General features: G+C 42.2%; 1 protein-coding gene across 4 annotated transcripts in view; it reads left to right on the top strand.

Annotated features, from left to right (window-relative positions):
* Window positions 1-22,602, top strand: part of DTNBP1 (dystrobrevin binding protein 1) — a 118,357-nt gene that overhangs the window by 85,431 nt on the left and 10,324 nt on the right. For all 4 annotated transcript variants that reach the window (XM_054698325.1, XM_037518898.2, XM_054698324.1 and 1 more), the window contains one exon: window positions 21,202-21,357. In XM_054698325.1, coding sequence (XP_054554300.1) covers window positions 21,202-21,357 — 156 coding nt within the window. The remainder of the gene's footprint in view (window positions 1-21,201; window positions 21,358-22,602) is intronic.

Genomic DNA, 22,602 nt, shown 5'->3' with positions numbered 1-22,602 from the left:
TTGTTTAGAGTGGACTGCAATTAATAAATATAAGACACCCATAATAGTATGGTGATAGGCTCTGAGTCTGTGCTTTTAGCCTCAGAACCTTCACAGCCGATTCATCCTTCTTGGAATCACTTAATTTTCTCTAAGGGAGCCTCGTTTCCCTCAAACAGCCTTATTGTGTCTGAAATGCTATTGATTCATTTAGTGATCTCCTGCTTCATTGTTCTTGATCTGCTCTGCCCCGTGCTGCTGCTGTGAAGGTGGCTAAGGAAGAGTCCACAATGGCTCGCATTCCTGGCAGCTTCATCTGGCACATATTAGGCCCCTGGTCAGTGTTTGTGGAAGAAGGGGGGAAATAAGTCATCCATTTATGAAATGGTCTATATTCTCTCCTTTTGCATGTTCTTGTGTGTGGTGACAATATGGAGAATCTCCATGGGGTTTGGTTTTATCAGCATCTCCAGAGACAAGATATCTTTGTATCTGAAGTACTTAGCTATCTGAATTTATTTGCTGTCCTTCCATTAACGACCTTAGTATTAAAGGCAGACTCTTATATTTGAATATAGTGCTGAGAATTTATACTGACCACATAAAGCAGAAGAAAATGTATACAGAGCAACCATTCTATTTTCCATTTGTAAGAATTTTTCAAAGTTGACACTTTACAATAGTTTTCATAAGCTCATTACAGTTGAGTAGCCCAGAAATTTTAATTTGGTAAATCAAATTCTTGAGTTTATAAAATGACTTTTGCTTTAGTATTCTTTTAATATATACTACATACCAAATTTTTCCTTTATGATGATAAAGGTGGAAAATAACATCTACCTTTGTAAATTATTGTTGACCATTGTAGTTTTCCTAATCTTGATATTTAAAAGTAGATTAAAAAATATAGCTGGGGGGGGCGGGAGGGGAGGGATTGGGGTCAGAATGGGGGGATTGCAATTGTATGGGGAATATAAAAATAAAATTTATTAATTAAAAAAAAATATAGCTGGGAAAAAACAAACAATTGAACATTGCATCTCTGGGGGATTCTACAAGGTTTAAGACTTAAAGCCAAATTTCAATTAACCCAAGTTTATGGGTGCCATTTAGGCAGCATAGCAGGTGGTTAATGGCATGGAATCTGGAACCAGATTAGGAGGGCTGAAATCCTAGGTTGGCCACTCTCTGGGCATATCCTATGACCTCTCTGAGCTTCCATTTCCTCTCTCTAAAAAAAAAAAAAGACGATATTAACAGAATCTACATCTTTGAACTGTAAGAATTAACTGAGTTGACATATAAAGTATTTTACAGAGGAACCTAGCATTTATGTGCAAGTTGTATATAAGAGTTAGTTACTATTAATTACTGCAGCGACAAGGCAGAAAGGTCAAGTGACTTGTTTTCTAGCTTTCTCTCATACTTGTAAGTCATAAAGATACAAGAACAGCAGAGAAATCAAGTCTGAAGACCCCTAGTGTACAGAGCTGAACTTCTTGTACATAGTAAATGTGGAGGGAGTGTCCTGTAAGGCGTTCAGAAGGACATCAGCAGCTCAGCACACAGGCTGCATTTGAATCGGCCTTGTTATTTTCTTGCAACTCAATGTCCTCAGGGAATATAAAATGAGAATGATAATGGTACAGGAGTTTGTGGAAATAAATTAATAACACTATTGGCTATATAGTAAATATGCCATACATGTTAAGTTTCTTGTGACTATGAATTCATGCTAATTAAAATTCTTATTGATGAGACTCTTCAATTTCCATTTTGTGATTAATCATGGCTGTCATCTTTTTTAAATGAAAACTGATAAATTAAGATATTGTTCACATGCAAATGTAAATTACCTCATTTTATCACAAATAGATCTTTAAGAATGCTAGTTTTGGTTTCAGAAACAGTTTGTCAATAAATTGGCAATCATAAGATTAATGTAGGATAGTAATGTAAGATAGGACATTTTTGGAATGATATCTTGAAATCATAATATGAAAAAATCTCAAAATATTTAGAGTTTTGGAATGAACTAATTTGGAGACTAACAAATTTATTCCACAAACATTTACTTTGTAACTGCTTAGACTAAGTACATAAAAATGACTAAGACCAAGTGTCTACCATTAAGAACTTCATGTGCAGTTGAGAGACAGTCTCCTGTCCCAGCAACAGCATGAATAAGCCCCAGGGCTCTCATGGGCTCCCCCAGGCTTTCATTGGGGCTGCCAGACATGAAGGGGCAGTGAGAGGAGGGTTCGCAGGCATCCTTGCAGTCACATGCTCCTATACCTGTGGAATTCTCTGCATCAGTCTTGCGAGTATAGAAATATCTTGGAAAAAAGATCCCATATAACTATTGAAACCCCAGGAGCAATTGTTCCTGTGAACCTAAAAGACAGGAGAAACAGAGAGGGAGAATTCTTCATGGACTAGTGATTTAGTCTTTAAAAAGATAACAGTGAGGTTTAATGTGACAGCAGTACACTTTTTCAAGCTTTAGACTGACAGGTCTTTGAATAAATTTGAACTGTGACTAGCAGAAATCTTTAATCAAGCAAGCAGTTAAAAGAATTATTATGCCCCCCTTTTGTCACAGGTTTAAAAAAGCTGTACAAAAATAGAAGATAATGAAACTCCATGTCCCCATCATTAGCTTCAACAATCATCACATGGCCAGTCTCATTACATCATTGCCCTTGTTCCTCTCAAGTAAATCCAATATGTGACATCACTTCACCTGTAAATATCTCACTGTATACCTTTAAAAAATGAGACTTTATAATTCTTTAAGCATTAAGACAGATGTTATTGTTTCTTAGATGAATGAGCAAAATAGATGTTAAGCTATGTTATATTTCTGTGATACCTAATTTCTAGTTTACTGAGTATGATGTTGAATTGATTCATTTCACATTTTCTATATTAAGTTACTAAACTACCTTAGTATGAACTGTTTAGCTGTTCATACTGTTTAGCTGTTCAAAAGCTGTTTTAGCACAAACTTTTATCCTCTGAAAGTGGAAATTTATAAAAAGCCTTGAATGTAGTTGACTAAAGTAATACTTTACTTGTTTTCAGTTTCTTTTAAATTTGTGTGTGTGTGTGTGTGTGTGTGTGTGTGTAGAAGAACTGGGGTGTAGGCCAGAGGTGCAGGGGGTGAGAGTATTCACCAGAGACAGAGTGGGGAACAGAACAGGCAGATTGACTGAAATACACTGCCGAGGGGAGCAGCGGGCGAGACAGGAGAGGTCTGCCGAGCCATGTGGGTAGCTCCCTGGCCAGGGATCAAATTCAGGCCTCAGTGGTGATAGAGCTGAGACTTAACCCCTAGGCCACCAGGGAGCCTTCTAAAGCAGTGACTTTAGAAAGTAAAGTGTTTACTCCATGAACAGAATCAGTGTAGGCATGTTTTCGGGACCTACTAGAAGAGGAAAGAATTTTCTTTATCTTTCAGAGAGTTCCCTGGATTAGAGGTGAGTTAGTGGTTCTTGCCCAGAAAGGAAGAAGTCAGGGGTGCAAAAATAGGGTATTGTTGTGGCAGTTCATTGTTCTTACACAAGCTGATAAAATAACAACACATTTTCAGGTTCTTCTATTTTTCCTCCTTTTGTTCTGTTGAGCTAATAAGCAAGACTTTCTGCTATTTTTATAATTTTCAAATGTAGGTCATATATGTCACACAATTCCAGTAGTTTCCCATTTGCATTTTCCAGTTGCTGTAATGTTACACTGTGAAGTATAGCGAGACGGGGTTATCCTTTTATAATTAGAGTAATATAATCCTTTTATAACAGAGTAATGACATTAGCACCTTACATTTTTAACCTTAATTATTGAAGATATATAGATTTAATTAATACATTTTGGTTTACTTGGTTTCTGCTAGTGATATGATTTTATTCTAATTGCAATGTTATGTAGAATCGCCCTGCCATTGGAGGGTGCAGGATGGAATCAATAGTTTAATAAGCCGGACTTCGCAGACGAAGACACTCTTAAAATATGTAAAAGAGGGGGGATTGAACTTGAATTTGAACTTACACTTAAAATGGATGAATTGTGTTGTTACCGTAACTGACTCAAAAGTTTTACATGTTTTGTTGCCATCTGCATTTCAGCAGTACTGTGCAGTAAAATTTGACACTGCTATTTTCTCGTATATCTGTTTTCTAGTCAGGATATAAAATTCTTCAGGAACTCTGTTTTATGTTTAGTAGTGTGTGAATCGATTTAAGAGGAGGGGATATTCTGGTTAGTAGTGTATTCAGAATTTATAACAGTGTGTTCAGAACTCTTTTTTTACCCCTGAGTGCTTAGTATGTGGCTGCCACAGAGTAAGACCCGTAAAGCCACATCTTCACTGGAGATTTTGTTCTTTAACAACTTTATTGAGGTGCAATACACACACGCAACACACACACACACCCCATAAAATTCACCCATTTTAGGCATATAGTTCGAGGCTTTTTAGTGAATTTATAGAGTTGTGCAATCATCATTGTAATTTTGAAATATTGCCATCACCCCAAAAAGATTCCTTTCTCTCCATATGCAGCCAGTCCTAACTCCAAGCCCCTGGCAACCATTATCAGCTCCTGTGTCTAAAGTTGCCTTTTATGGACATTTCATATAAATGGAATCATACAATATGTGTACTTTCATATTTAGCATCTTTTGCTACCGTAGTGTATTTGAGGGTCATCTGTTTTTTAGCATGTATCAGTACGTCATTCCTTTATATTGCTGAGTAGTGTTCTGTTGTGTGAACATACCACATTTTGTTGATTCCCTAGTGTCAGCATTTGGATTGTTTTCAGTATGGAGCTGTTATAAATAATACTGCTGTACGCATTCACGTGTAATTCTTTGTGTGGATATGTTTTCATTTCTCTTGGGAAGATTCCTAGGAGTGAGATTTCTGGGTCCTACAGTAAGTTTATGTTTAATTTTTTTAAGAAATTGTTGAACTGTTTTCCACAATGGCTTTACCATGTTCCATATATGAGGGGTCCCGATTTTTCTTATATTTGACATTTGTTACTGTGTATCTCTTTAAATGTAGCCCTTGTTGTGGCAGTGCAGGGTATCATGTGATTTTGATTTTAACTTCTCCAGTAAGTAATGATTTTGAGCATCTTTTTGTGTGTTTATCAGCCTTTTGTGTATCTTCTTTGGTCACATGACTGTTAACAGTTTTCCCATTTCTTAATTGGGTTCTCTTCTGAGTTGAAAGAGTCCTTTATATATTTTGGAGATATACACATATTTACCAATGTTTTCTTCCACTTGTGTTTTATCATTTTCTTAATGATGTATTTTAAAGTGCAAAAGTTTTTCATTTTGATGGAGTCCATTTTATCAAAAAATTTTAAATGAATTATGCTTTTGAAACCATTTGTAAGCGCTTCTGCCTACCTTAAGGCCGTGGAGATTTTCTCCTTCTAGAAGTTTCCTATAAGGGTTTACAATAGGTTGTGTTTCACTTAGTTATGGAGGTCATTCTTCTGTGAGGAATTTATACTCAAACTTAAATCTGAAAGCTGGATAGGAGCAAATAGGGACAGGAAGAAATTACAGTTAGAGGAAGAGCATGTTCGAAGCCTGGGGCTGGTGGCACTCTGCTAAATTTGAAAAGTGGAAGGTGCCCATTAGAAGTGGGCTGAGTGATAAAGTGGTGGGCCATGAGGAGACTGGAGACGTGATAGGGTCTTCCGGGCCATGTGACACAACCCTCCCAAGAACGGTGGTCAGGGAGGGATTTATTAAGCAGGGTGGCATGATCGGATTTGCTTTTCAGATAAATCACTCCTGCTGTACAAAAAAGGATTGGAATAGGACCAGCATGGTTTAAGATTGACCAATTAGGAGGTTGTTAAGCTGTTAGCCAATTAGTGAGATGCAGGTTGGCAGCATTGACCAAGGGAAGATGTGAAAACAGAGATTGGGGATATTTGACAACTGATCTGTCTTGATTCTACATGGCCAAGCTTCCCAACTCAGAGATTATTAAAAGGGGGTTTAAGCTAGTGTCTGTGGCCTCCACTCTGTTCCCTAGCACACACACCTTTTTGATTCTGTTCATTGGGTTTTCTTTACCAGGAAGAATAGTCTTGGTAGCCTTCATTCAGAAATTTAGTTTAAACATCTCCCTTGCTTTCGTTCTTCATAAGACATTAGGAAGAAAATGAAAGCTATTTACTGAGTCATTAAATTTCATTTAATGATTGATTTCATTTAATTCATCAGTTTCATTTTAAAATAAAGTACTATTGACAAGATGCTACACATGCAGAAGGTCAGGTCCATTTTTATGGCACGGAAAAATCTCTAAGTAAAAGTGCCTTCTAATTTAGGATCATAGTAGTCTAGGATGGCTACACCTGTTAAGTCAGGAGCTCTCCAGAGAAGATGGAACTGAATGCAGTAAATAGAGGAGAACAGTGAAAGTGACAAAAACTGTGAGCTGTAATCCATTAATTTAACAAAAGATAATTGTGAGACATTTTTAAGGACAGCAGTATCAACTTTAAACTCTGAGCTTTTATTTTAGTTCTGAAATACAAAATGTGGAAGATCTTTTCTGTGATTTCTCCCAGAGTATCCTTTAATTGACTCGGTGAATTAATAGAAGCAAATTACTATTTCTCAGAGGGATTACAATAAATCTAATTCATTTCATCTTTCAAAATATAACAGAAAGCAACTGGAATTTTAAGACTAGTGGAGAGAAGTGCTTTGCTCAGGAAACTAAAACATGTATGATTTTTACTAAGTGCTTTCCATTCTGTCTGTGAAATTGATACCTGGGGACATTATTTCCTTTTTTTACATTTTTTGGAAGTATATAGAAAGCATCAAAGGTTTCTCTTGATTGAGGCTATATATATAGAGAGAAAGGTAATGAATTACTGCTGTAGAGAAAGAAGAATAGAACATGATGTTGAAATCCCTTTGCTGGACGATTTCAGCTCCTCATGTCCTAAATAGTAACTATAGGATCTGGGAAATATTTTCTCATGTGTCCATGAACACACATGCAAGGAGTTAGGTTTAGGAAAGGAAAGAAGAAAATGAAAAAGACGTAAGATATTAACTATCTGACTTATGAACCCGCTTCTAAAGGACTCTTGGGTTTTTATAAGTAAACTTAAGGAATGACAGAGGCACCTGAGCCAAAACCTCAAAGCTTTGCTAACTTTTTAGGCATAGTATTTCATAGGATGGCAAGTTTGGGCTTTTTTCCCCCTCCCTTGCTTGTAATCATATTCAAAAAGATAAAAGTGATGAAATAAAAACAAATATTTGGCTTTGGTTAAACTTTTTTCCTGGGTGGGTATTTCCTGATGCTGTGTCTCTTTATCCTGTCTCATAGTTGGTCGTCTGTTCACTCACTTCATGATCACTTGTGAGTTCTTGCTTCGTGCCTGGAATGCTGGAAGGCCATGCAGCTCTCCAAGAAAACAATTTATTTCTGTGTATTGGATTGGTGGGCAAGCCTTCATTCTAAGGAATATTGATTTTGAATATTGAATAGTGTCACAGTTTTCCAAGCACTGCGGGTCTTTCATTGGGAGTGTTAACCCAGCTTATACATTACCCTTCTCTCACAACAAAGTAGGCTTCATGTGTATATATGAGGTACTGTCATGTTAATTAGTACTTATAAGGGAATTCTTTTGCATGTGTTGAACTTTCCACTCAAGAATGCACAGGTATTTTTTTTAAAGATTATTTATGGATAGAGCCGGAGTACAGGCCAAAGATGCAGCGGGTGAGAGGATCCACCAGAGACAGAGTGGGGAACAGAACAGGCAGACTGACTGAAATACCCTGCTGAGGGGAGCAGCGGGCGAGACAGGAGAGGTCTGCTGTGCCATGTGGGTAGCTCCCTGGCTGGCCAGGGATCGAACCCGTGCTGCAGAGGCTGCGGATTGCTTCATAGTGCTGTGCTTAACTCCTTGCGCCACCAGGGAGGACCTGGACAGGAATTCTTGCAGATTGTATGCTATTCTTAATAAACTCAGTTCTCCCTCTCAGCATACTTTCAGTTGTCAGTCCCTAGGAAAAGCTGACTGCATTAATTTGTAAATATGAATTTTGGAAGTGACTCAGAAATTGCATTTTGTTGATCATTTGGGAGTGATTTACTACTTTTGGAAAGCTTTTTTTAATGCTTTATGTGTTGATCAATTTTTCTATAATTCTTGGGTAATGGCATTCTTGTACTAAAATGATTTTTGTTAAGCTCAGGTATGTTTGGGGTACCTTCTGCACTGATTATATGCATCAACTTGACGTCATTGTCCATTGCCAGCCCCTGCCAGCCCATTGTAGCCACTTCCTGTCTCCACTTTTAGCCTTGATGATTATACATGGTGGTTCTCAGACCATGTAAGGGCATGCTGGTGTTTCCTGTCAGCCACACTGCTGTTTCCTGAGCTGCTGTGTGCTGTTTGTCTTCTGCATAACTACACCTTGAACATCTGGTCTCCTGAGGCTGTTTTGTGCGACTTTGCAGTCAAGCAGCCGATGAGAACCTGCTTCCATCCACTGCTACACCTGGTGCTCCCTGCTCCTGGACATTTGGTGTTGACTGTGCAGTCCCCATCTGTGATTGATACCTGATCATTCAAAAGACTTTTGCTCAGGACATAGACACCAAACCTGCCAATTTGAAGGTGTAAGGAAGGAAAAAAGTTTCTCTACCTCTTAGGTTCAGTGCCTAGGACCCCGAAAATTAAATTAACTAGCGATGTATTACTAGGAGAAAAGGCATACATATTTTATTGGTGTTGATATTTTAATTTTTCCTTACACATGGGGATCTGCAAAGAAAAGACCCAAAGCAGCAGTTAGACCTAGAGGCTTACATACTGTTTTAAAATAGGGCGGTAAGTTGGGCAGAAGTAATTGAACAAGGGGAAGCGGGACACCTCGGGGTAGTAAATTGTGGACAGGTGACTATCCGGGGGGACCTAATGGAAAATAAGGGTTGTTTAATGTGGTTTGTTATTTGGACTCAAGTTGGCATTGATAAGAGTCATCACGTATTTAAAAGTCATGCTCCTTTCTGGGTATGGGAGAGGCAGCTGCATCTACAATGGAAATTCATACTTTCTTTACAAATGGGAAATTTGTACCATGCTCTGAGCTGGAAAGGAGGTCAGAGAGCTTTTCCCACATCTGCTGTAGCTCAAAATACTCCCTACGTCCAAGTGTCGTATTTTGGAGTGACATATCCCGACCTCCTTTGGAAGACTAGTGTCTGCCCTGAAGACACCTAGTGTCAGTGGAGTGACAGGAAGGCGAATGGTAGCGATGGGGAGCCTGGAGGCAGGACACCCTAATTCTCCCTGGGAGGTGGGACTAGCAAGCTGAGCCCAGGATGAGCAGCACTGTGCTGAGGCAGGCCTTTGAGCCAAGGTCAAGTGCACTCAGCAGTAGGGCAGGACTCGGTGTGGAGCACCACGGGATGTTGTGAGTCATGTATGTATAACTGGGAAAGCAGTGTTGTCTTAGACATACTTCCCGAATAGCAGGTTCATTTCCAAGCTGTTCTCACAAGTCTTCACTGCCCCGAAAGTAGTGGAAGAGCCAGGGGAAAAAAACACAGGAAAGTAATCTCTGAATACAACTTTGATTAAGGGATGGTCCATCTTTGACAGCTCATACTTGAGCTTTTTGCCCTTTCTCCTCCCTCTTTCTGCTTGACATCAACTCCTGCAGGGCCAAAAGCCCCCACCGAGGCGCCCACCACAGCTGTCCTCTTCCCACGGCGCCTTTCTTCACAATCTTGCCTATTTCTTCCCATGACTGAGAGGTGTTTCTGGGAGAAGTATTAGGGAGAAGGCAAACCTAAGAAATGACTCAGGTCACATTTTGAATGTTACAACCTTCTCAGAACTCCCAAATACAGTAGTCTGCTTGCTTCAAAGGGACGTGTTGAGACGTGTCAATCTCTAATTGGTAAAACATGAGGTGGTTTTACAAAGCGAAATGAGAAAACTTGCTCTCCCCTGCTAGTCCCTTCTGCGTGCATCTTCTGCCTCTGCTCCTGGGCTCGTAGATCTACTCGGGTACCATCTCCTGCCGTCCACAAAACAGCGGCCTCACCTGCATTTCCTTAGCCGGCCGTGGAGGAGAGAGGGAGGGGACCAAGACAGCCATTCTCGCTGCTCGTTCGTCTACAAGTCATCCAGAAGCCTTCAGCAGCCTGTGACCGAAAGTGATAAATCTCCACTTCTGAAATATTTTCTGGAAATAATTAGGTTTCCAACAGATAGGATCCACTTTCAAGCATGCTGAGATTTGACTGTCATTGAACCTTTTAGAGGCAGAATGTTTCCAACTTGGGGCATGAGGACATTGATCATGAGAGTCTCCTGCATCCAAAGGCCGGTTGTGCTCTGTGTCCCCTGTGAGAAATACAGTTTGTGTTGTAGTCTGTTTCAGATGTGTGTCAGTGTTGTGGGAAAGTTGTTGCTACTGAATTCGTAACAGATTTTTTCGTTGTCATATATTTTCTCAATAAATTGTCAGGATAAGTACCCCACTCCCAAATTCGAAGTTTAAAGAAATCTGACGTCTAAGTTTTGGTACCTGTTAATGCGGAATTTTCAATAAAATATGATTTTGATCTCCCAGATCCCCACCAGTGTATCGTTGGGGACTGCTTGTCTAAGTAATTAGCTTCTCTGTCTCTCATCTTTGGACCCCAGCAGCTCTTGAGGTAAAAGTGGTGGAATTGGCCAAGTAGAGAGCTGGCTGCAGGTGTGGTGTGACTTGGGCAGTCATGGGGCAGGAGCCCCTGTCCAAAATGATGATGCCCTCTCCAGGTAGCTGCATTCCTTGAGTTTTAAATGCTTTGGGGTTCTACAGTGTCCTGTTAGGACATTCTAGGGAGGAACTAAATATAAAAAGACAGTTTGTTTCCAAAAAGCTGAAAGGATCTTGTGTAAAATCATTTCACAGAGCTTAGTCAGCAGCTCGCTGAGTGTGAAATACTGGGGGAAAAGACTGCAAACTGGTCAGGGCAGGAAAACTAGCTCCGGGAGAGGAGACCCACATGGTCATGGGTGCCCGAGGGAGGACGAGACTTGACAGAAAATGCACCCACCTCACTTGCCACACTCAGCTTCCAGTTTCTGGGCTTCCGTTTCACATCTCCTTTAAAAAGAAGAAAGTCATTTTTGTTCCTCTGAGCTTTACGCCCTCAGATGACCCGTTCTGGGGAGAAAGCCGTGGGGTGGTGATGGGTAAAGACAGCATCATCTTCCTGCTTCTCCAGGGCCCTTACTCTGCTTCAGCCTAGCCTAGTCAGTGTGCCAGAGCGCCGTGTTCAGGGCAGCACATCCCGGACCCCAACATTAGTCACGTATTTTTGCATCTCTTCTGCATCTGTTCGCGTTCCTTCTTCTTCTCACTCCGGGGAAGTGTACATTTCTACCACCGCCACCCCTTTTGTTTGCCCGAGTTTTGTCTATTTGTGTTAAAACAAACGTCATTGGGCATCATTTACACGAATGTCTACATGCAGACCATCGGAAACTCCATGTCGTCTCTGGAACCAGAGAGGACGGAAACTGGCCCTTGCTTGGATCTGGGATTCCGGGCAAGAACTGGGTCTGGACACAAGGTTTTGTTTCCTGCTGTGCGGAACCACCAGGATATTGAGCAGGGACTGGCCAGGGAGTCCAGAGAATGGGGTGGAGTCTCTAAGGAGGAGCCCCCCCACCACCGACCCCCCCCGAAGTCAGTCTCTCCTCAGTGAGGATGACCATAAGGGACACTTGCTAGTGGTTATGTATTTTGGCCACTGCTGAACCATTTCCTTTTGAGATGATTTCATAGATATCTTAAATAGAGTTATGGAGAGGCCAGTTCTGTTATTTCCATGAATTGTGGCAGCTTCTTCCTTATTTTTTTACTTTATATAAATATTTGCACAAATTAAAAACTGAATGAAGTAGATGCACAAATGTTCACTTACAGCAGTGTTCCCCAGCTGTGGTCCTTGGATCAGTAGCATCAGCATTTCCTGGGAATTGCTTAGAAATACAAATTGTGGGCCTCCCTGGTGATGCAAGGGGTTAAGTCTCTGCACTATGAAGCTGTCTGCAGCAAAAGCTTGATCCCTGGGCAGGGAGCTACCCACATGGCACAGCAGATCTCTCCTATCTCGCCTGCTGCTCCCTTCAGCAGTGTATTTCAGTACATCTGCCTGTTCTGCTCCCCACTCTGGATCTGGTAAATCCTCTCACCCCACCCCACCCCCACTTCTGGCCTGCACACCAGCTCTTGTATGCATAAATTAATAAAATAGATCTTTTTTAAAAAAGAAATGCAAAGTCTCTGACCTTACTAAATGAGAAACTTTGAGCCCAGGGCCCAGCAATCCAGCAGTCTCCATGCTCACTGGCTCTCAGAGTCATTTCAGTGCCACCAAATATTGAGAACCACTGGCCTTCTATCTCCATAATCCCTTCAAATGAACTCTTTAATACCTGATTTCCATACTTAGACACAGGCAGCTCATTCATACTTCTTTAGCATCTCAAACGTCCCTCCAAATGATTTGTTTTCTCTCCCAAATAATTGTTACCAACTAGGAGCAATGTCAGAATTAAAATTTCTAGGAAATGGGGCTGGTGTCTAAATATTCATAACACAAAGCTTTTAGCCTGGGTGTTTTTGTTTTACTTTTACAAGGTAAAATTGGAAACCACCTGAAGAATGAATATAACATGCTATGTGATTGATATTTTTTATACCATTTTAATTTATTTCTGTAAAACGTCTCTTTTGTAAACATTTCAAAAAATAGTGCTTTCAGATGGAGTTGAATCAGTCCTTTAAACTCTGACTTAGCCCTTTAATTAGTTGTTGATCCCTTGCAGGAAGAATAGCAGTCTTGAGGCTGCCTGGACTCGCTTCAGGCCACCAGGCTGTATTGTCAACCTTCTACCTTGATCCAATTTAATAATAACCCATGAACCCTCTGACCAGAGTTTGAGGGTTTTTCTCGTTCATTCATTAATCTTAAGCTTTTTGGTTCTGATCATTCCTTAAGCAATAAGGTGATCAAGAAAATGAATGTTTAAAAAAAAAGAAAACCTTCAAGTTTTTGTTAATAGTTGAATCTAATTTTCCTGAAATGTCACTGTCTTGTTCAAAAGGTCATAAATTCCTTACTGCTAATCTGATTTTCATATAATTTTACCAAAGATTAGACAGGATTTAGGATAACCTCTTCCTGCCCCATTCAAAAGTAAGCAAAAATAGAACCATAGCATTTAAGAACTAGACGGGACCTCACTGATGTCATCCAGGCCCCTCCCGCTTCCTTTTAACTGACGGGCATCTGGAGGTCTGGAGGGGTGAGGGGTGTGCTCAGAGGCCTGCAGCTGCCCAGGCCTCCTGGCTGCAACAGACAAGGTGCAGTGCAGCGTTTCTTCCTATGTTCCGCAAACCTCGGTCACACTGCCGTTCTGCAGCATCTCTTTTGCTGATGCTCCTCCACAGTGGTCATCTCCTTCACGGTAACTGATAGAAATTTAAAACATGTTCCAGGAGCTTGGGTACTAGAAGAGTGTTTGTTTCCTGTGGCCCTGGTTTAGGAAACAGCTGTTCCAGTAGCCGCTCGGAAGCACTGAACTTTGTGAAGTGGTAGAAGTCGTTGTCTTTAGTTCTTTGTTGTCTGAAAGAGTTATTTATTCTGACTCTGCAGAACCTGCCATTGCTGTAACTGTATTTTAGGTAAGGAGCATCCTTTCTTAGTTGCATATAAAAAAGAGATAAGTACCATTTGATTCTTGATAAATGTGTGTAAAGTGTGTGTGGGAGGGAGGGAGAGAGAAGAAATGTTCTGTGAAAGGTCATTTAACTTTCTTTTTAAAAACTGTTAACCTGCATAGGAGAATTTTTTTTCAAAAAACAATTTTTTTTTTTCAAAAAACAATTTTGAGAAATAAGGGCATTATAATACTTTAGCATACTCATAGAAATAATGCATGATGTAAAGTAATTATAAGTGTATCTTGGAAACTGATTATTGAAAGACTAGACGGAAAACTTAAAGGCTATGGAGACAGGACATAGAGGTGATATTTTTAAATGCATGCATAAAAAACCCAATTCTAGGGAAATCTTAATAAAAATTCTTTCTGATCCAGTATTAAAGTTTATATCCTAATATGAGGTAGAAGGTTGGGGGAAGACTTTTAAAAAATGGTTGAATATGCCTTATTTAGAAAACCAAGGTAGAAATAAAATGGTAAATATATAGGATAGATGGATTTTAAAATTGGATTTTAAAATCATATTGTATTATTTATCTGTTTTGTTACCATCTAACAAGTCCTTAGTCCCTAAATAGAAGTTTTCTAAAATTAAATATATGTTATTGTCCGAAAGTTAAGAACAGTATGGGTAAAAGGAAACAACCTCAGGGAATTAAAAGTCCTTTCGAAAAATAGCAATTAGTCAGAATATTTCCGAGGAAATCACATGTTTCTAGGGGAAACATAACTCATCTGAAGGGAGAGGAAAGGGAAGAGGTGCCCGGTGTTACAAACCATGGGTCTCTCACCAAATGCTGGTGAGGATGTGGAGTGGGGTCGCTCGCACATGGATGCCAGGAGAGCAGTGGAACAAACAGCCATTCTGGAAGCAGTTTGGCTGTTCCTTTCAAACCTAAAACCCTCCTTTATGATCTGATCCAGCATCTGGCGTACTTGGGCATTTATCTCAGAGACTGACTTACTGTCATGCGGGACCTAGCACACAATTGCTCATAAAAGCTTTCTCCATAATAGCCAAAGTTGGAAATAAAGCAGATGTCCTTCGGTGCATGAAAGGTTAAAACTACACCAAGAAATCCCACTCAGCAATAAAAAGGAACAAGTGATCAATCCCTGCACCAGTTTTGTGAACCTCAGGGAAGTCATGCTGAGTGAAGAAAGCCAATCTCCGAATGCTGCATGATTCCACCTTACATGCCGTTTGTGAAATGACATAATTGTAGATTTGAAGAACAGATTGGGGACAGAGCAGGATGTCAGGGAGGAAGAGGGAGGGTGTGGTCACAAGCGGTAACGTGAGGGAGCCTGGTGGCGTCATAGTTGAAAATCTTGATGGTGGTTGTTCAGACAGCCCTTATGATAATATTGTATAGAACGGCGCACACTCTTGCACGAGTGCATATGACTGTTGACATCTGCATAAGCTCTGTGTATTGTGCAATATCAGGGTTTTTTTTGTTGTTTGATATTTTGTCATAATTGTAGCACCGCAGGAGGCTCAGGATGGGTACATGGGACTGTCCTGTACATTTTTGACAACGTCCTGTGAACCTAAACTATTTCCAGTTATAGAGGTAAAATACAATATATTTTTTTAATTGAGGTAACATTGGTCTGCAATACTATGTAAAATGTTTAGAGGTATAGGCTCACACCCTGCAGGGACTGCTGCCCACCACACCCACCCCAAGACCCCCAGAAAGCTTGATCATAATCCTCTGTGCTCCCTCCCCACTCTGCTCTCCCCTCTTCCCTTCTGGTATGCTTAATTCTATAGTACAATTTCTAGGATTTGTTACTGGTTTGGCTTTACCTGACCTTTTTTTTTTTTCCCACCTGTAAGTGGAATTATCCTATATTATCTTCTGACTTGTATTATCTATATTATATGTATTATCTTCTGACTTTTATCACTTAGCATAATCATCTCCAGTTCCGTCCATGTGTTGCAAGTGGCAAAAATTCGTCTTTTTTATAGCTGAGTAGTATCCCATTGTATGTGTATTGATAGAACACATCTTCCTAATCCACTCATCTGTCTTTGGGCACTTAGGTTATTTCCATGGCTCGGCTATTGTAAATAGTGCTGCAGTAAACAGAGGAGTGCATATATCCCTTCAAATTAGTGTTTCTGAATTTTCAAGTGGATACCTAGGAGTGTCTCATATGGCAGATCCATTTTTAATATTTTGAGAAAGTTCCATACTGTTTGCCATAGGGGCTGGAGCCATCGGCATTCACACCAAGAGATATGAAGGTTCATTTTTCTCCACATCCTTGTTACAAATCGTTACAACAATTCTTTCAGAGAAACAAAAGAGAAACAAAAGTTGGATGCCAGAGAAACAAAAATTGGATGTGGATGTTGAGAGTTTGTACAGTTTAACCCCTGGGGGGGCGGGGGGAGAAAGCTAATTGCACTCGACTTTAATTTCACAGGAATTTCCACCTAATTATTTGTGCCTTTTTATGATCAAAAAATTTTCCACAGTGTACACATGCATTGTTCATGTGTCAAAAAACCTATTAAATAAATGCAAATAATTAGCACAGAAAAATTAGTCACTGCTAATTTTAAATTCTGTCACATTGGCAGAATTTAGTGTGGACTTTTAGTGGTTTAGTAGTTTGACAACCTGTTGGCAGTTTTTATGAAAAACAGTTTTTATTTGTACTTGTAAATTTGTTTAGAAATTTACAGAGATTTCACAGTCACGTGTGTTCTGGTGTCCAAAATTCATATTCTCTAACTCAATATAAAAACACATGGGTTTGTAATTACAGACTTTTAAACCTATTTTTACTCTTGATTATCGTGAATGAAAAAAATGTTATCTTTGATGCAGGAATTACTGAAATTTTTCTCAACTCATTCAATTAAATTTTATTGTTTGTGTTTTAACATTTTTTTGGATTAGAGAAATTCTCATTAGCTCTTTTAACTGAGAGATTTATCCTGGTTTTACTCACATCATCAATTTCCATCTCCCAGCAACTTTGGGGACACCCACTATCTTTTATTACCAACGTGGTTAAAGGTTTAGTTGTGGAATATGCTGAAATTGTTCCTAAAATGAGCTTGATGGATTTTTTTTTTCATATTTCACACATCTTGTGCCCTCCTTATGCTCCATTAAAACGTGTAATTGAGAATTGATTGTATCATCTTCACTTGTAATGGGATTTTGTATTGTTTTGAGTAATTATCCAATTGAAATTGATAGTGGTTGCAGAAGTGGATGTTGCAGTCAAATAAAACTTGAGCAATGATCCAGAGTCGAAAGAAAAGGAAACTCAGACCTAGGTTGATAATGGAATTAAATGATCTCTCGACTCCTGGTGGTAAAACCATTGCATCTTCATGTTTTCTTTCTTTTCAGTCTTCAGGCTATTTGTTAAAGTTCTTTAAATCTTTGTATTTGTCTGACATTTCTCAATATAACAAATGACATATGTGAAACCAAGGGGTCATTTTCCTTGCAGAAAACGGCCTATTTTTTTTTTTTTTTTTTAGATTTTTCCTTAGTCATTCTACAATTCAGATTTTAAATATCAAGATTTTAAATATTCCCTCATATATCCTTCCATCATATCACCACTCCCAGATGTGGCTGTTTCTTGGCAAAAGCGGGACTGAGATTCCGGGACAGACAGCACAGTAAGAACATCCTCACTCGGGCACGAAGCTGCAGGCTAATCTTCTAAGCTGCTGGACAGCAGTTACTTTCTTGTCTGCCACGTGCCTTTCATTATCGTCCTGAGTGCAGAGCTGGTCCACCAGAACCACTCAGTCCTCGGTGATTATAGCTGGTTAGTCCTGGGACAGGAGAAGGGCTCCAGCAAACAGTGGGAGCTGATACAGGGCAGTCAGGAATAATTCAGGCAACTAATGTATGACATGTTTTCAAAAGGTAAAACAGTTTTCCTGCTTCTCTTTAAATCATTTTAAGTTCCCTCATCCAACCCTGTCTGTATTTCATGAGTGACGGAGTGTGATTAGATTGCATTCCAATATAAGAAAATCTAAGATAAAAAACTACAGAACCTATTATTCATAAACATGAGAGAATTGAGTTTTTAAAGCATAAGCCTTGGGGAGAATGAAAGGTTTTCAAATTATGTAACTGTCATTCAGGAAAATCTTCATTCAGGTATAATCAGATATTCTTTAAAATCCCTTTGATGATTTCCACATTGATCTTTTAGAGCTGATTATTCTGGAATTTCTGTGTGTGTGTGTGTGTGTGTGCGTGCGTGAGAGAGAGATCAACAACTTTGATGGAAGTTTTTAACTTTTTTTTTGAAAGATTTATTTATACAAGAATCGGGGTACAGGCCAGGTGTGCGGGAGGGTGAGAGGATTCACCAGAGACAGAGTGGGGAGCAGAATAAGCAGAGTGACTGAAATACACTGCTGAGGGGAGCAGCGGGCGAGTCAGGAGAGGTCTGCCGCACCATGTGGGACCCTCGTCGGCCAGCCGGAATCGAACAGGCACCGCAGAGGCTATGGACAGCTTCACAGCGCAGTGCTCAACCGCCTGTGCCACCAACGGAGGCCCGGAAGTTTTCAATATTTGTTTTGACTTATTCGAATGCCCTTGGTAGTCAGGAAGCATGTGAACAGGCAGATTGACGGCTGACGTGAAGCACATGAAAAGGCGCCCTCTTCAGCCCTCCTGTTCCTCTCCTTCCCTGCACATTTATCAGGGCACTGAAAGGTGACTGTTATGCGTTTGAGTGGGGCTGAGCAAGCTGGATGATCCAGTGTCACCCGGCCTCATGGCTTATATTTCCATTTTAGAGTCTTGTCTTAAATAATTGCTGGTGTTAATACTAGTCAGCGGTTGGTCCGTGCTGTGCACCTGGTGATTCAAGTGTAACCGCTTTTAGTCCTATCAGCAGCCTGATGAAATGTTTTTTTTTTTTGTGTGTGTGGCTCTTACATAGAGTAGGAATTTGAGGCCCAGAGAGATGCAGTTATAGCTCGTAGGTGTCCTGGCTGGATGAAGAGCCTGAGATGAGAATTTGGCTGCAGATGGCTTATTTGGGAGGTTATGCCAGGAAACAGCAGTGAGTGAGAAGAAGTGACGGAGGAAAAGTCAACGAAGGGGGGTGTCCCTGAGGATCCTGCTGGAGCCCAGGGGCTCCTGTTCCACCAGGAAGTCTGAGATGTCATCGGGCGCCTCCAGGGCCAGAGTGGGCCACAGGCACGTGGATGCTGCTGGCCTCTGCCGCCTGTTGGTTGAGTGCCGCTTTGATTTCCCCAGATCTTCTGGGCTCTGCTGGCTTGTGGGTTCCCCGGGTTTCAGTGAACGGTGACCAGAGAGCAGACGTGCGCAGGCTGTGGCCGTGAGTGGGACCTTGCGCGCTAGCGCATGAGCTGGCGCAGAGCTGCCTGCTACTGCAGAGCTGGGCTATGGGGGTGTGATGGCAGGAGCCAGGAGTGTCTATTAAAAGGAACAGGACATGAGTTGGGACTGATTCCAGAACCCAAACTCTTTCCACAGAGGCAGGCCATCTCCCTCTACACAAAGATAGGGGGCGGGAGATAGGGGACAGCCTCCCGCCATGTGGTAGGTGTGTTGCAAATATTTGTTCAAGGGAGAGAACGCAGGTTATCCTTTCCTGCTCTTTAGCAAATCAGGTTTGTCTGGTACTGAAATGGGAAAGTTTATCTGGAGTAATCCCATGTTTCTGCGTCACAGGGCATCTCACACACTTGGTGGTTTGCACAGCACACATTTATTAGCTCACTATCTATAGATCGGAAGTCAAGGTCTGGTGTGCCTGAGTCCTCCACTGAGGGTCTTGCAGCTGCACCTGGGTGTCAGTCAGGCTGCGTTCCTTCTGGACACTCTGGAGATGAAGCTGCTTCCAAGCTCATTCAGGATATTGTCAGAGTTCCGGTCTCTGTTCGTGGGAGGGTGGTAGGCCAAGGTCTGTGTCAGCCCGGACCTACTGTCAGTGCCTGGACGCCACCTGCATCCCTTGCCCGTCTGTCCCCTCCATCTTCAGAGTCAGCACAGGAGAAGACCCAAGTGTCAAAACTCCCTCTACACTCAGATCTTCTCCTTCAGGAAAACCTCAGTCCCATTTAACAGCCTCTTTCTTAAAGCCTCTTGCTGTGCCGCACGCGTAACCTAACTATGGCAGTAAACTTAACATTCCTGGGGATTCTGCAGGGGGTGTGAGCCAGGTTGCAGAGTCTTGGAGGCTGCCTTAGGCTCTTTCCCACATACCATGTGATGCCCAAAAGATTTAAGAGGAGACAGAAGCTTCAGAAGTTATCCTTGGGCCAGGTACAAGGTGAATAGTGGGATACGCCTGGTCCTGGACTTCCTGCTTTCTATCCTCAGTGCTTGCTTTGAGGAAAGGGGAAACCACCTGAAAGCTTTTCTGCAGTGGTAAATGTGGGGTTCTTATTTGCTTGATGAAGTTAAGACTGATTATCTTACTAGTTCTGGCCGGTTTTTACTCATTCCTAACTTGCATGGTCACTACTTGTGTTAATTGTAAAGTTCTTTCAGTATTATCACTTATCTTCCATATCAGTGAAATGCCATTGCATTGGTATTTTTTTTTTTTTTAAAGATCTTTCTATCTATGCGTACAAGAACTGGGGCACAGGCCAGAGGTGCAGGCGGTGAGAGGATTCACCAGAGACAGAGTAGAGAACAGAACAGGCAGATCGATCGAAGCACACTGTTGAGGGGAGCAGCGGGCGAGACAGGAGAGGTCTGCTCGCCATGTGGGTTTGCTCCCCGGCCAGCCGGGGATTGAACTTGTGCCACAGAGACTGCGGACAGCTTCACAGCGCTGTGCTGAACCCCTTGCGCCACCAGGGAGACCCTGCATTGGTATTCTTGCCCAAATTTTCAGATGAGCAGTGTAAGGCTCAGAAAGGTTACTTAACCTAGCCGGGTTGCAAAGTGAAAAGTAGACCCTAAGACATTAACAAGAACAATACGTGGTCACAGTCTTTCAGAAACTCCGAGTCTTTACCACGATACTGTAACGTTTACATCAAGTCCGCTCCAAAAGTTTGTTGACAGTGATATGCAAACCTTACGCTGAAGAGCAAACCCCATGTGAGTCAGTGGAAAGATCAGCAGAGAATTTGGTCTGTTCTGTGGAAAGTGGGAGATGTGGATGAGACGGTCATGCCAGGCAGAGGGCCTAGCACAGGTGAAGGCCTAGATTGCCAAGGGGTCTGGCGAGCCAGGAAACGGGACGAGATGGTGGGGGGCTGAGGGGGAGCGTTGGGGGAGGCCGCTTGTGTCTTCATGGGGGGCCAGCCTGAGTGGAACAGGCAGACGCGCCACTGTCAGCTGGGCGGGTGGACAGGAGTGGCTGTGTATGCCCGTTTCCCATGCCAGCTCCTTTGCAAACCCTGGTGCAATTTCTTTTGTCTCCTTAGCTGAACTAGATGCACAGCATACCCAGAAGGTCCTGGAAATGGAGCAGGCCCAACAGATGAAGCTGAAGGAGCGGCAGAAGTTTTTTGAGGAAGCCTTCCAGCAAGACATGGAACAGTACCTTTCTACAGGTTACCTGCAGATCGCAGAGAGGCGAGGCAAGTGGGGACTGTCCCAGGGGTGTGAGGCGGGCTGTGTTCCTGGCTGTGTCTCGCTGTGTCCTCACACAGCAGTGAGGTCGCTTGTGAGATGTGCCCTGATCCCGTCGTGAGGGCCTGGCCTTCATCGTGAGGGCCTGGCCTCTCCAACCCTCGTCTTCGCCCAAAGCCCCACCTCCAGAACCCCCACACATTGGGGGTCACAGCTGCGACACACGGAATTTGGGACACACAGACTTTCAGTCCGTAACAGACAGACAGACACAGTCTGGTAAATTTGACCTACTGAGTTGCGCATATGAGACAGTAAACCAAGAGGGTGTCGGGGAGGTAGGACAGTGAAGAGGACAGGAATCTTCGTGTCAGACATTTTAGCTCCAGCCTAGTTCAGTTCAGCCCCACAGACGCTTCCAGCTCAGCGTCTGCTTAGTGTCCAGCTCGCTTTCAGGCCCGTGGGCGGCCAAGAGCAGACAGAGGTGTCTGAAGAAACTCCCCTTTCATAGGGAGACCCCTGGCCACAGCCCAGGGGCGGACGCAGCAGGAGCACAGCAGGCTCGGGAGGACCCCTTCCCATGCCCACACACCCTGAGAGGGGCTGGGGTGCGGCGCCGGCCCTGGAGATGCTGTGGATGCAGTGTTGCTGGGGTCAACCACCCGATCAAAAAGAGCATTCTTTTACGTTTCAAAAAGCATTGGGCTTTTTTGAGACAGAAAAAATAGAGCCGGGCACATGTTGCCAGTTTACATGGTTTTGAAAGCATGAAAGACGAAAACTGGAGGATGTGAGCTTTTTCACTTTCTGCTTCAGCTGGAGCTGGAAGGACTGCCGCAGAGAACAGGCCAGAGTCCGTGCACGGTACCCCGGCCGGGCAGGTCACGTTCCTTTCCTGCAAAGTATTCCTCTCCAGGGAGCAACGTGGGAGCAACGTTGCTCCAGGGAGCAACGTGACGTTTAATTTAGAAGAATCAATCAGAATAAATCTCCACAGAGAACGTGGTATTTTGGATTCATCCCACTAAGTCAGAAATAGCAGTCTGCAGTTTTCTCACTTTCCAAAGCATCATTTTTTAATTGTGACAAAGGCATGAAAATTTTATCCAGAAAATCCTCAGAATAAAGGGTGAAGGGCACCGGGGTGGTGCTAAGACTGGAGAATCCAAGCAGGCAGACGCTGGGCTCCAAGGGGAGGAGGGATGTGCCGGAGTCGCAGGGCTCCTTGGACGTAGCCAGGGACCTGGGGAGAC

This window comes from Talpa occidentalis, unplaced genomic scaffold (genome assembly GCF_014898055.3).
Source record: "Talpa occidentalis isolate TD23 unplaced genomic scaffold, MPIMG_talOcc4v2.1 talOcc4.2, whole genome shotgun sequence".
Lineage (NCBI taxonomy): Eukaryota > Metazoa > Chordata > Mammalia > Eulipotyphla > Talpidae > Talpa > Talpa occidentalis.
Note: the sequence above shows the minus strand (reverse complement) of the source record. Positions and strands in the feature narration are given on the sequence as shown.